Source organism: Opisthorchis viverrini (genome assembly GCF_000715545.1).
Source record: "Opisthorchis viverrini unplaced genomic scaffold opera_v5_28, whole genome shotgun sequence".
In the NCBI taxonomy this organism is placed as follows: Eukaryota; Metazoa; Platyhelminthes; class Trematoda; order Opisthorchiida; family Opisthorchiidae; genus Opisthorchis; species Opisthorchis viverrini.
This window is the reverse complement of record NW_008751684.1, coordinates 363,543-378,741: the sequence shown is the minus strand read 5'-3', so window position 1 is coordinate 378,741 and position 15,199 is coordinate 363,543. Positions and strand designations below refer to the sequence as shown.

Genomic DNA, 15,199 nt, shown 5'->3' with positions numbered 1-15,199 from the left:
TTTTTTTATTAGAAAATACGCTCGGCTTACTAGCTTCTTTGGATTCCACGGCTTTCCGTTGGTCTTGGAGGGCGCCTGCTGCATTTGTATTGCACGATTTGGTAACGCAAAATAGCGTTGGTGCTTTGATTACTAGATGAACGCACAAATACCACAAAGTTATCCTTCATGTATTCATTTAGGTGTTCTCAAAGAGATCGATTAAAACAAATCGTAAAAATTTGCGGCAGATAAGGGGTTTTTTAGTCTGAGCATATATGCAAAGAAGTGCAACATTTTGACGTTAAAGTTTTTATTTCACCCGCAGGGGGTTTGCAGAAAAATGCATTGTGCTTCGAGCCGCTGGCATCTTTGTCAGCAACCGACAAGACCTTCCTTATATCCCCAGGGAGTTTTTGCAACCGCAACTCATTTACGGCCTGCTTTCCTTGTAGCTGCGTCATATGTCGGGGTAGTTGAGTGGGGGTTCGATCACCTAGTTCCACGCCGGCAAGTAAAACACGGAGGTTCTGTTCATTGGTGGCTGTTGTTCTCTTAATCGAAACATCTTTTAGTACATCGTATGGGTTTGCATCGGGTTCCTGGTAGATGATGTCAGCAATTTCGATGGCAACTTCAGGTGGAAGATGTGCAACAATGCAACTATTCTTGGTTTGTTGTGATCTAACGCGACGGCACTCAAAAATTGCCTCTGCCCTTAGCAATACACAGTCTAGGATGATGAATACCGTAAGCTGGTAGTCTTAAACTCAAAATATCCTGCGAGTCCATAGGTGAGTAGTCTGAATTAGACATGATAGTAATGAGAAAAAATGAATACGGGAGTTCTAGGTGATCTAAGGAACAGAAATAAAATTCGGGCTCACCAATTATGTAGTGGATAACGCTAGCAAATACCAGTTCAACGTAGTTAAATCAAGTGAGCAAAAATAGGCGAGATGATACAACTCACATTTCGCCGGCACAGTTAGTTATTACCACCACAATAAATCCAAATCGATCTTCTTCCTGGAATCTTTCTTGACATATTCCTAGATACTTTCTATCACGTCGTAGACTGAAAGTTAGATCACCGCTCGTTAATTCAATGACAGCGTAACTCGACACAGCAAAAAGGGAACACGCTTTTCACCAGGTATAGAATTTGTATTGCGTGTATGCATCCATATTTCTTTGCTCTCATTTAAACAAAAGTTATTCGGTATGAAGAGGAGAGGAATAAGCTTAGATTTAGTGAGAGATAGAAAGTGGTACAATTTGAGTAATGATAAGTTACAAAGAAAGTACTAATGTACAATGGTCAGAAGCATCACCAAAGCATAATCTGAGCCAAACACCTCAGCGGTCTTTCGTAAGGCGAACGTTGCACAGAAAGGGGAGGAAGTGGCACCAAACGGGTGAGACGTCCATTGAAATTCAGTAAATTATTCAAATAACAGCTTTCTCACCACAGGAATTTCAGAGCACCTTTATCACAGGGGTCAACCTTTACCTTTAGGAACATTTCTTCAATGCTGCTGCCGCAGTAACTTGCTCTAAGCAAAAACCCAGCATAACATTTGCAAGTTTTGCGGTTAAATCAGGGCCCTGATACAAGTGATCGTTCAGGGACACAACATCACATTTGGCGGCGCAGTCAAATACAACCCTAATCGCTTCTGGCTTTTTGGGGTTAATAATCGGGTGGTGTGGGAGATAAAAAAGCGTTGAATTTACTGACAATGTGGGAGCATCTGCCAACCGTTCAATGTATCCTTTTTCTATGTATGCGCGAAGCACCTTATCGTATTTTCTGTGAAAACACAATCCTTACACAGTCCTGTTTTCAGATTATCCAGACGTTTTCTAGCCACCTGGACGATATCAGGTAGGGCGAGTGCGTTATCCTTCCATGGGAGCGGTAGCTGATAGTGCACACTTACTCGCACCGCATCAGTCTCCGCTATCAACAGCGCTCTTTGATCCTCTAAAGAGAGACTATTGTTCGATGCTGAAGGGTCTGCGAATTCCGAGTTGTTCCGTTGCTGCAAATGCTCATGGATGCCCTGACTGCACCCGGTTATACAATGACTGACGACCTTCTGCTTCGTCCCGTTTTTCATCGGACAAAGAAGTATCCAACAGAGTAAGGCTTTCACAGCAAACGGCTGTTTTTTAGCCCCCAGGCGCCGGTCGAATACCCAGTGCGCTTCAAGTACGTCACACCCAATAAGGATTCCCACATCGTCTTCAGTTACTTCATCGAAGGCAGCTTCCTTAAGGTGCGGCCACTTGCGAGTCGCTCCTTTAATAGATGAGACAACTCGCATAGGTAAGCTGTCAACGACGAATGCCTTGTCAATATCTATCGACTGGCTTTCATCCATTGATAAAGGCCTGGTGTCATTAGCTTCCGATATGCATCCCATGGAACCACCCAGTTCATCAATGGCCATAGACGTGGGTAGCAGCCTGACTCCATTTTTCATGTCGGACCCAGCATCTAAAAATGCATACGTTATCACCTTTCCTGCAGGGCTGTCATGCTTGACAGGAATAACTCCTAGGCGTGTCAGAAGCCGACTACCTTGAGTTAAGGCACACAAAACCTCCGCCTCTGAGGACGTCGAAGCTTTTTTCCGGGTTTGATGTATGTAACAACCTATGATGTCGCCCCCTACGACCCAGCTGGCCGCATCGAACTACTGGCTTGCAATGCTTGGCCATGTGGGAGTCTCCTAAACAGGCAAAGCATGCAGTATGCTCCCGTATGCATTTTTATCTGTCAGAAACTTTCATGGACAAAAAGTGCTGGCAACTGGAAATTGGGTGGGGCTGTGAACATAATGCGCAAGCAATTGGACGACCGTCTGCGTCTGGCCTGATGTCGGTAAGAAAACTTGCATGAACATCCCGTCTAGGGGCCTGGTTGGTAGAAGTCGGCGTTATGGGGGGCGTCTTACGTCCCCCTCTCGAGCAAGTTGCCCAAACCGATTCCTTGCAACTCGGGAGCGCGTGTTCACAAACTCCGTCAAGTCTGTGAACGTTGGCCACTCACAGTTAACTTATCTTCCACCTCAGCCCGTTTGTGCTGCAATAGCGAGGGAAAGGAACGCACAATTCTCTCTACAACCGCTAGTGAGTGTAAGCCTGAAGCGTAACACATTTGCGTCAGCGCAATTTCGCAAATGCTCATTTTTATACGCAAGTCCGACAAAGACTTGGCTGCTGCAGTGGTCTGTCGTGCAAAACGAAACAGGCTTTCTAGTAGACAGCAGGCGATAATGTGAGGCTGACCAAAGAGATTGCGTAGAATCTCCTGAGCCCTGGTGTATGCTACTCCCGGCGGGAGCACCACACATTCTTCAACGGCCGCCTCCGTGTCGCCTTGACAGTAGTGGATCAGATATAGGAGACCCTGACCGGCGTCCTGCACTTTACTTTCTGTGTACACCTCAAATTAGCGGGCAATCGTCCAGTAATGACACGGATTACCATCAAAGCGTGATAGTTCCACCTTTGGTGGGTCAATAGTGGCTGACACTGTAGTGACGGAAACGGCCGGTTTTGCCTCTGGAGATAGCGCTTTGATACCTCTAGCATATCCTAGATGTCTTTCATCTATCTGACATTGTTTCACGTACCCCGCTAATCGTTCATTCGAGGCCACTGGTTCCCAGACTTCATCTAGTGAGTCCTCTTCGGCCTCTGGTTCAATGTTGGCTAACTCAGTTGCGCTATGCGCCTCCAACAGAGCCCGCTGGAGCTCGATCACCCGCTTGACCCGATACGCCTGGAGCTGAGCGATCCTTAAAGCTTTCTTAGCTACACTACTTTTACGACTAGAAGCACAAAGGGACTTACAAGAACCGGGACGCGAAGCTAACTGAATTGCAGTTATTTCATCCGCAGCTTCGATCGTTTCCGCGTCCTTCAATCCCGCTTCTTTCGCAACTGTTCCGAAAGGTGACATCTTTATCTCGAACAAGACGACGTAAGCGGTCGAGTACTGTAACGGACGAACGATATCTTCGGGTGACACGTAATACCAGAACCTCCGAATAGGCAAAACAAAGTCGGAGCTGGGTTTCTATAAGGTTCGGTAAGAGAAATTCAAAATGTATGCAAACCTTGACATTAGACACACGTCCAAAACAAACAGTTCACTTGGACCACAAAAATACAAAGCAAGGAAGCAAACAGGCTCCCACGTGCGACAGTCGCACGTGGAAAGACGTAATAGACATGGGGAATTTCATTGTCAACATAACAGATGATACAGCATTGATGGAATATGTTAACCGTATTATGGTATGGTATAATTCAAACTTGGAGGCTTCTTAAAGACATAAAGCCATTACAGCACTCAGAGTGCTAAGACCGCAAAATTAAATGGTTTCTCAGCCACCGAGATTTTGAGGCGGTTCAGCGTCAAGTGCGTTGATGGCCAAAATGTGAGACAGTCGAATTGCATAGGTGCCAGGTCGTGATACCACTGGTTTCTTAGATTATAGTGAGTCAGGTCTACAGAAATCCTCACCTGTGGCGCCAAAACAGTGAGTGGGCTCAAAGTATGCGCGATTCGTTAGCTAAACTGAGGAAGGATATACTATCAATACACTAAGCGACACCAGAGAGTTGTTAGCTCATAGTGATCGCTGTTTAAAATTCGAGGATATGAATTGTCGCGGAGCTAGAGAGTTGAGTGAATAGAGCGCGAATTTACCGACCAAAGGCTCCGTGGTTAGAACCTCGGCTAGAACCACCTCTCGACTTTCCCTGTCAAGCCTGAAGAAACCTGGCCTTATCCCAGCCCTCATGCATCCTTCTGATGTCACGGCGCTTAGGCAGAGAAAAGATGCTACAGCTGAACGATCCTCTTTTCATTTCCTCGGAGAACCTACTCTGAAAAGTCGCCAAGCAGTGTACAATACTGACCGGTTCTTGTTAAACCGTTGACAACGTGCATCTCACGAATCGAAACTAGAACTCGAAACCAAGTTTTGGCAGAGGGAATGAACAGAGTAGCTACTACATGTAACCCCATTATTGCCACCAAAGCCCAAATGAAGGCTGTAGTTGAAGCTCCTAATTTTCTTCTTGCCTGCTACCTACGAAAATACTCTAAATTCCCAGCTCACACCACTGCCCATCGGGCCCGATCAATTGTCAAGGTTGTGCTGTGCAGTGACTCAATTGCACCTAATGCAGTCCGTTTTCCAGGTCAAGAATCTTCAGTGAGCGACCAAAATGGAAGAAAACAAACCAGGCGAAAACATCAGTCTCATGGACTTCTACTCGATCATACCGTGACAAAAGTGAAAAGGATAGATCCGCCAGGCTGGTAGCCCATTATGCGCATGCGACTTAATTCCACATTGTCTCTAAAGACAGGGAACACAAATGATAGATACCGCCCTCTGTGGTACAACTCTCCAGTTCTGGAGGAAAAAGCTGGTGGGGCATGGCCCGATGAACACACTCGATAATCTCGAATAAAGGTGTTACTCTATAGGGTGGACTGACCGGAGAAATCGTTCAGCTATAGCACTCTTTCGGTGCCCAACTGTCACGCCACCAGAAGAAAGCACGAGGGTTGGGATACCGCCTAGATAGGGGAAATCAAGAAGCGAATGTTAAGCGCGAGCCACGGACCTTCCGGTCAGTAAGTTCGCGCTCTAACCATTGAGCCATCTCGCCCCCAACTGACCGGATAGGAAAATACAGTATGGGGAAAATGGAACCAAACCTACTGGAGTGTGGACTGAATTGCATCAACTCTTCAGAAAGCCGAACTACTGTGAGTGAAAGGTGAAAGTCATTGAAAATTGCCCACAATGTTACCTCTGTGACCGTCCAGTACCACAATCGCACCATCACGACAAGGGCGTTGTTCCTCTGAGTCGGCCAATTCGGAACCACTATCGGGAAAGGAGGCGGAAACGTGGAGAATCAGTTAAGCGAAGCGCAACACGTGTGTGACTTTGGCTAATCTTCCTCAGAATATGGTCAATGGTTTGTTACCACAAGTGCGTCTATAGACATATACTCGCGAAAGAACGAAGTAAACTTAACAGCCGATAATTTGTAGCAATATGCAATAAGATAACATCTAACATGCCCGCTACGCTTTAAGAGGAGGATGGTGCGCGACTTGCGGTCAAAGAAGACCTGTTCTTCCCTGCTTTTCGGTCAAACCCCGAAACACGAGTGGCGTCAAAACGGTCACAAACAATGAGGGGGTTGCTGGATGATGCAGGCTATTTCTAGTCCATCATATGACACCAAATTAGAATTCCAAGCCCGAATGTGTTGGGATATTGGCGAACCGAGTGCAGTAGTGTCCACCAGAGATTTCTTATCGGCTGAAGACTTGGTCCGTCAAACTTGGCGAAAAGGTCAACGGCCGCAAAGCCAAAAACTACCAATGATACCCAAGTACGCATTCAAAAAACGGCTGCGACAAATACCGGCAAAAAGACATCATGCACGATCTGAATAGGCATAGAAGGGGTCCATGAGAACAACGTTCAATTTCAATTAGTCAGCTAAAAACTGGGAACCATAGGCACATTGATTCCAGCCGATACAGTTACGATCACCAGAATGTGGGGCAGTGTGAGAAATACAGCCAAGCATTGGAGATGGTCTGTTCAGTTAGTTCAGGAACTGGGTAGCTACGCGTTGAAAGCTACAGTTTTGATGCATGAACGCCAATGACCGCGCGAAGGAGCCATATATGCCACTTTCATTAACGATTGGTGAGTTCAGTCCGGGGGTTCTCATCCAACTGTCAACCCGACTCATTTTACTGGTCACTGTTTTCGTACTTCGCTGCCAGGTCACAAACAGTCCACCACCCAATGGCTTCCACTCAAAACAGGGCTGTGCGAAAAGACCTCTACGAGGCAGAAAATATTCTGGCATGCGGAGTACACGTCCCGACCAGCGTGAGTAATTCGTCTATCGCGGGAAAGCTCTTTCTTCCAAAAACCATCTGGCGTACCTCAGCACTACTGATCCGACGTTCTCATCAGATCCGACCAATGCATTAGAGACGCTGATGGTTAAACGCCGACATCTTTTTCATGCCCCCCATCAATGCGATTGATAGACCGCGTCGAGTTGTAAGTCATTCAGTGACATTAGTCCATCAATCCAGTGAAAAAATCAAAGGGGAAGTTGACAAGTTACTGCTTTCACAAGGAACTCCGCCGTCAAGCGTGGTGACGTTCGTGGCAATTCAAGATTTATCATCATGACAGCACCACGGATGTGCACGGATTACGACGGTGAAACCCATGGGCACTTTCCAACAAGCTACATGTATTTTCAAATTTGATTTCATCGAATTAGGGCTGACGTGGGAGGCCAGCAATTGACGGTGCGAAGATCCTATTATTCGCTCAGGTCCCGCTCTGAGTAGTACCGCATTTGTGTTGTATATGCGGTGGCACGACGCACAGGGGTAAACCAAGTGTAACTGAAGCTTCTTCGCGCTCAAAGTAGATTTCGTGTATCATCTACGACATGTACTTTAACTCATCATTAAAAAACACCGTAAAGCCAGCAAAACGCCGGATCATGATCCATCGCAAAATGGAAAGGATGTCTGTAGATGACAGACACGAGGGCTCAGCCTCTATCAACTCCAGTGAAGTCCTCGTTGAGTCCTTCTAGCAATTACTTGGACTTCATACAAGGTGATAAAAATACCCGTCGACAGGAACACAGATGTGAGAGAAAATGAGCCGCAGTTGAGTGCCTCAGAATAATTGGCACAAACACGGACAACAAGAGAGGAGCAGGGGGTGCCGCCTGAGCACCTCTCATGTTCTTCATTGAACGCATCAATTGGATACACTCATTGATATTTACAGTCGGATCAATAACGACTTGCCTCTTGCCCGAAGAAATTACACTTACCAACTCTGCCATACATATTGGTCGGGGTCCTCACGCTCAATCCTCACATTCAGTACCACAGGCGGTGACATCAGAGTCCACACTGATGCTTCAATACTGCACTAATATTGTGGATGCGCACAGCGTAGAATGATGAGAGAAAACCTCCAAAGTAAGTTTTAATGGTACTGCAAAAACCATTGAATCAGCAACTGGGCAGCTGTAGCTATCGAAGTGCTCTTTGGTCTAATTCGAGGCATATTATTCGTATATCAAGAAGAGACCCGTGTGTATCAGGCTGGCATTCATCCAGGCCGCGGGTATATAGATCACCCCGCCACACCACTTTGAGATGCGGTTGTCCCTATTGACTTGTAGGGTAACTTCGACTCTTCCCACTGGATAGAAGTGCTATTAGGATGTCCCTTTGTGAACAATGAGTGTGCCACCAATATAACTCCGCTAGGATCGGCGCCAACAGAAATAAAAATGGTAGTCCATCAGCGCCCAGCTGCCATTCCGAACAAAGGGAGAATGAGGGCTGGTTAATGCGAAGTAGCCAACACCGGGACAGGGGCAGTCGAGAAGTAGAGTTTGGGTTCCAACCACGGACTCTCGGTCAGTAACCGAACAAAGGGAGAATGAGGGCTGGCTAATGCGAAGTCGCCAACACCGGGACAGGGGCAGTCGAGAAGTAGAGGTTGGGTTCCAACCACGGACTCTCCGGTCAGTAACTTGGCGCTCCAAACACTGAGCCATCCCGCCCCTTTCAGAAAACTATGTCTGCACGACTCTGCAAATGCTTTACACTTGCAAAGAGCTACATGGCGCTGGAGACAAAAGTATATCCATCAATCAATTTATTTACTGTAGACCGTATACCACAGGCACATTCGGTCCAGCTGCCACAGATTTGAACCCTGGAGCCTTTTGGCACCCGGGGATTTTGGAGGCAGGAAGAGTACTGTGATCAAGCACATCAGTAACGTATTGTGACAGGAAAGGTGAGGGGACGGCTTTCTCAAACACTATTGGACGCGGTGAAATCAGGCGAAATCTTGCGGAATGCACGCAGGAATTCGCGCGGATTCGCATACCATGCCATCATAAGCCATGTGAATTTGGAAAGAACAAATTTGATCCAAAGTAATTGCCAAAATATCTGACTATCGACGAAATAAGAAGCAGGTTTACGATCAAGAAAAACGACCAAATTGGGAAAACGCAAAGCGTCGGGCTGTTCAAGAATTTGTAAATTCATCCGCGGCCAGGGCGAAACCACATTAGTTCTAATGAATCTGCACCCAACAATGAACTGTCTACCTAAGCCAAAAATGCGAAGAGCACTGTAGCTGAGAAGTATATTAAGCAGATACTCTGGGCGGATTAAGATGAGGCTCTTACAAACTATTGAAGTTTTGGAGAATCTCAACAACATTCCGTTGCAAATATTCCATAGAAAAAGTAAATTGACCTGCGTGTTACTAACACAGGATAACTGATAACACGAGCACGTGAGAAATGTCAATAGAAGCTACCTTCCTCAGTATCAGAGTTGTCGTCTGCCGGAGCGTGTGCTTACAAAACACACACCGCGTATCGCGTTCAGAAACAACTGAACTTAAACGACCAAGTCAACCAAAACCTAGAGACGATCGACTGGAGTCCTGTCCAGTTAGACACTCCAGATACCACAATTCACTCCGTCATGACCACCAGAATCCGAATAGTAGAATGTGAGAAATCCGGGTTCATCTTGAGCGATTTAACGGGGCACGTCCCCGGGACACAAGAGAAAAACAGGTTTGAGCAGAAGATATCTCGTGTCCGGATTCACAGTAAGAAAGCCATGCGGATTAGACCCCTTGAATTAACACAGGTTTAATTACAGTGCAAAGGTTAGGTGACCGACACCTAAACAAGTCAGACTTGGTTTAAGGAAATATGGGATTTCTCGGCCTGGCCGCCACAAAGTGACAGCTGTCACCTTCGGGCTTCAGTGCTGCGGCAACTCTGTGGACTAAGCTGGCTGAAAAGTGGTTCCAAAAGGTTTAGCAATGCCAAGAATTACAACGGGGTGAAGCCCGACGGCGAACAAGTAGGTACTCGAACTGTAAGTTGTCTTACCAGGCACTTTGGAGGTAGAGACCTACTGCTCCTTGTGATAAGAGTGTGAAGGCGGTAACAACCCCCCTGCAGCCGAGTAAAATGTTCGCACCTATGCAAACAGCGATAGTGTTCTTCCCCGAGATGAGCTAGAAAGGGTCGGTCCTAAACATGACACACTACGATGCTCACGGGCCCATTACTCAACACAGATAAAATACTTTCAGAGATAGAGTTTGGTAATGTTCATGTGCCTGCTGTACACAGCCATACTGAGTCAGACAGTAGCGTCTAACTTCTCGCAACTTAAGTCCAGGCCATCACTGCGCTTCTAAGTGGGTCCAACTAACGAGTCAATAGGAGACTCCTTCAAAAATCTAACCGCCACCTCGCGGTTCGGAGGCTAGAGGAGGTGTAGCGGTCATTCACATGTTCCCTCAACCAGCTTCACCTAATTTGTCCAGTACATGGGTGTGTACTAGATCCCGCGACTGACCTGCTATTACAAGTCAGTTCCTGTTTAGTACGCGGGCGAAACGGCGTTTGTCACGTGATTTGTGTGCTTGTGTTTGATTGTGTTCTGTCCTTATACAGGAAGGTTTGACGTGTGTACAAAAACATGAATCGTTCCGTGCGTACTAAACAGGAACTGACTTGTAATAGCAGGTCAGTCGCGGGATCTAGTACACACGCATGTACTGGACAAATTAGGTGAAGCTGGTTGAGGGAACATGTGAATGTCCGCTACAAATACTCTCCCCCTAACGAAAAGGAACAACAAAAATATTTAAAAAAATGGTCGCTTGGACGTTTGATGTGTCAAAATGTGATGAACTAGTTGATGTCAACTTGCGATGAAACGATCTGGCCAGTGTACGTGTCTGCCGGAACGGGTGATGTGGTGAGGTGTGCTCTTGGAATCTGTGTCTGATGGGGCCTTGGATATCGTCGTGGAATTTCCGGGCTTGTCGTTATCTGTAGTGCAAGGATCGAGAAAATCCATGTATGCTGGTTTCAAACGGTCAATGCTTATGTTATCCGTTCTGTTGTGTAACTGTACCGTAAAATGTTTCTGATGTCGAGCAAGCACTGGAAAGGGGCCGTTATACGGAGGTTGTAAAGGATGTTTGACCTGATCAGAACGCACAAAAACGTATTTGCATGAGGAGAGATCAAGGGGAATATAGGGTACTCTGTTTGACAATGGTGGTGAGTGATAACGAAGGCGCGACATATGTGCTTTCAACTGCGTGACGTAGGTCAACGTATCACCGGGAGGACTAGCTTCAGATGAGAAAAACTGTCCTGGAATTCGGAGTGATGTACCGAAGACTAGCTCAGCTGGTGTGCATTGTAGTGTTGAACGAAACATAGTGCGTAAGTGAAGCAGTATAATGGGTAACAGATCACTCCAGTTGCTAGGTTGCTGATGAGTTTTGATGGCGGTTTTTAGATGTCTGTGGAAACGCTCAACTAGACCGTTAGCTTGCGGATGATAAGCGGTGGTGCGGATGCGCTTGCATCCTAGAAGTTCGGTTAGTTGTCGAAAAAGCTGTGATTCGAACTGAGAACCACGGTCTGTTGTAATGAATGAAGGAATACCGAAGATAGAGATCCACCTGGTGACGAAAGCACGAGCAATCGTTGTCGCAGAGATATCAGGAATAGGGATGGCTTCAGGCCATCTTGTAAACCTATCAATGCAAGTAAGGATATACGAATTGCCGTTGGATGGAGGGAGTGGGCCAACAATATCCAAATGAATGTGGTCGAATCTACTATCAGGGCTTGCAAAAGTACCGATGGCGGAGTGCGTATGGCGAATGACTTTGGAACGTTGACAAGCGAGACAAGTTTTTACCCATTGACGGATGTCACGGTTCATATTCGGCCATACGAAACGCTGGGTTATGAGTTTGACCGTAGCACGGATACCAGGATGTGAAACATTATGCAAGGCATCAAACACTAATCGTCGCATGGAGGGGGGAACTAAGGGGCGAGGGATTGGATTAGAGACGTCACAATTTATTGTTCCAGGTGCAGTCTGTAGAGGCAGCTGTTGAAGCGCAAGCGAGCAGGGCTTAACTTCTGATGATGAAAAAGATTCATCCTTTTGTAGTTGAGCCATTCGTTCCAGATCGATGATGGGAGTACCGATGATTGCATCAACTGCTGGACGTGACAAGGTATCAGCGACGATATTATGTTGACCAGAAATGTGACGTATGTCATTGGTAAACTGAGAAATATAATCTAAATGACGAATTTCGCGAGGGGAGTATTTGTCGGTTTTGGCTTGTAGAGCAAATGTTAAGGGTTTATGATCTGTGAGAACACAAAAGTTCCGGCCTTCAAGGAAATGGCGAAAATGGCGAACGGAAGAGTAAATGGCAAGCAACTCTCGGCCGAAGGTGCTGTAACGAGATTCTGTAGGTGAGAGCTTTCTTGAAAAGAACCCAAGTGGTTGCAATTCGCCTTGAACAGACTGTTGTAGAACTGCGCCTACGGCTACGTTAGATGCGTCAACGGCCAGGGATAAAGGTGCATCAGGTTGCACATGAAATAATTTTAAAGAATCAACTAGTAAAGTCTTTACTTGCTCAAAAGCTTGTCTAAGAGAGTCATCAAAGTTCAATTGCTTAGAAGGTTGGCCAGCTAATAGATTAGTAAAAGGTTCCAAGTGTTTTGCAGCACTGGGAATAAAACGGCGATAAAAATTCATCATTCCCAAAAAACGTTTCAGCTGTTTAATAGAGGTAGGGACAGGAAAATTACGAATGACATCCAGTTTATCAGAGACTGGTGATATTCCGGTTTTATCAATGGTATGTCCGAGAAAATTCAATGAAGGAGAGGCAAAAACACATTTCTCAGCATTAATTACAACGCCATATTCAGATAAACGTGTAAATAAGGTACGCAAATCTTTTAAGTGTTGTTCAGGTGTGCTACTAGCCACGAGGATATCGTCAAGATAAGCAAAAACGAAAGGTAGACCATTTAGTACTTGGTCAATAAAACGTTGAAATGTTTGTGCAGCGTTACGCAGACCAAAAGGCATGCGTAAAAATTCAAACAACCCAAACGGTGTGGTGATAGCAGTTTTAGGAACGTCCTCAGGGTGTATAGGTATGTGATGATAAGCACGAAGGATGTCGATGTGTGAGAAAACAGTGCATCCGTGTAACGCGGAAGAAAAATCGTTCCGTGCGTACTAAACAGGAACTGACTTGTAATAGCAGGTCAGTCGCGGGATCTAGTACACACCCATGTACTGGACAAATTAGGTGAAGCTGGTTGAGGGAACATGTGAATGTCGGCTACAGAGGGTACCCCATGAGAATATAACATCCTCGAACTGCCCTGCGGGTCAGATCACTCAATCAAGGTTTGGCACATCAACCAAATTCCCTCCTTCGGCCTGCAGTCTCCCAAAGTTGGATACCATGAGAGACCATTCTTAAACTGGGTCGTATAACATCCTCGAACTGCCCTGCGGGTCAGATATCTCACTCAAGGTTTGGCACATCAACCAAATTCCCTCCTTCGGCCTGCAGTCTCCCAAAGTTGGATACCATGAGAGACCATTCTTAGCTCAACTGGGTCGGCTAACCGATGCCAGGTAGGCGAAACTCATTGAAGATGAATGTGAGTATATCCTCATTATGGTGGACCCACGTCTGCTTCACGGCGAATAGCTACTCGGACCATTTTACGACCGTGCATGCAGCCCGCCACAGCAAAAAATTAAGCATAACGCGCGAAATTGATGATATGGGCTGATACTTCACCGAAACTTATAACACCGTGTTCACAAAGCGGAGTGAAACGAAAGAAATATCGCCTTCCCGAGCACCAATGCGAAGAAGTTTGGGCTGCACATTTTATCCAGACGGTAGGATGGAATGATGGACGAAAATGTTTTGTTTATTTATTTAAGTACATTTCATTTGTTGAGCAGACGGCAGATCGCCATGCTAACCAGCCGATAGTTATGGAGCTTTGTCGGGTAGTCACTTGCGCGAAACCTAAATGACCGTTTTCTAGAAAGGTTTTTACCACGCTTGCTTATAAGCGAAGCGTGCAAACAGCCAGCGAAGTTCGCCCAATGAATCACGAAATTTCGGTGAACGTATAGATTGTACGGTTATGTTTTCTTTCCACTGAACAACATGCGGAACACGCAGCCGTGGGTCCTCCGAAAATGATAGTCAACACAACTAAGGCGAGCACAGGTGGAACGCTCGCAACTGAAAACAACCGAATTAAGAATATTGATCCGCATAACAGCATTCTGAACAGCATGCAACAAAATATATACAGCCTCACTGGATATTACCGGAGCCGTTGTGACCACGAAAATGTTCAATGCTGGCCTCAACACACTCCGAAAATTTTAAAAACCACGCGCATGAAGGCCACCGTAGTCCACGAACAGGCGGTCTCACAGACCTTTTAAGAATGACGACGCAAGAAATTTTGGTCTAACCGAACCAAAGGAACTACCAACGCTTTGTGCCATCTCGTTCGATCCGGATGCTAAAAAGCTTTCCTTGTTTGAGTCGACTGTTCGTTTGTCCGCTCCCTTTGCTGCCGACGCGCCGCGTTGACCGTGGGTCCCACATTGTCCGTCTGATTTTTTTCATATTAGATGCGTGCTAAGTGGCGCAAAAAGAGGATGAGGAGGTTGAAGCGCAAACGCAGGAAGATGAGGGAGAGGAGCAAGTAGCTGTCGATACATCCCGATCATTTCTCATGTTCGAAAGTGAATAAATATTTCTCTTTGGATACCTTGTCTTTTTATCTGGTTTACGAGCCGTTGGGATTTTAAATAGTCCGACAGGAATCGCAATCATCTTGCGCTTCGTTTTTTCGCTTTAGGTAATGGATGATTCGGAGGATCTCGGCCATGCTTCTTATGAGGATATGGATTACGTTGAGGAGTGTGATGACGCTGAAGGTCGACTTGTTGAACCAGGTATGCCTTCCAGCCTTGTTCGGTGTGTTGCTTCGGTGTCGGTTGACATCAACACCATGCAGTCAATCGTCTCGTGCTTTTGAACTGGTTGTTTTGATTCGTTTAGTAAGGAGTGGCTGTAGGTGGGTTGGCATTTATTCATGCAAACGTGAGATACTCCAGTTGTGTGCAGCGAAGCGCTGGTGTAAGAATGGGATGACAAGTGCAAGAGTGATCGTGTCGTGTAAA

General features: G+C 46.2%; 1 protein-coding gene across 1 annotated transcript in view; it reads left to right on the top strand.

The window, feature by feature from the left end:
- Nucleotides 1–12,770: 12,770 nt before the first annotated feature.
- Nucleotides 12,771–15,199, top strand: part of T265_02317 (hypothetical protein) — a gene marked incomplete at both ends in the record, with an annotated part of 31,172 nt that continues 28,743 nt past the window's right edge. The window contains 2 exons of the mRNA XM_009166531.1: nt 12,771–12,818; nt 14,875–14,971. Of these exons, the coding sequence (XP_009164795.1) occupies nt 12,771–12,818; nt 14,875–14,971 (145 nt within the window). The remainder of the gene's footprint in view (nt 12,819–14,874; nt 14,972–15,199) is intronic.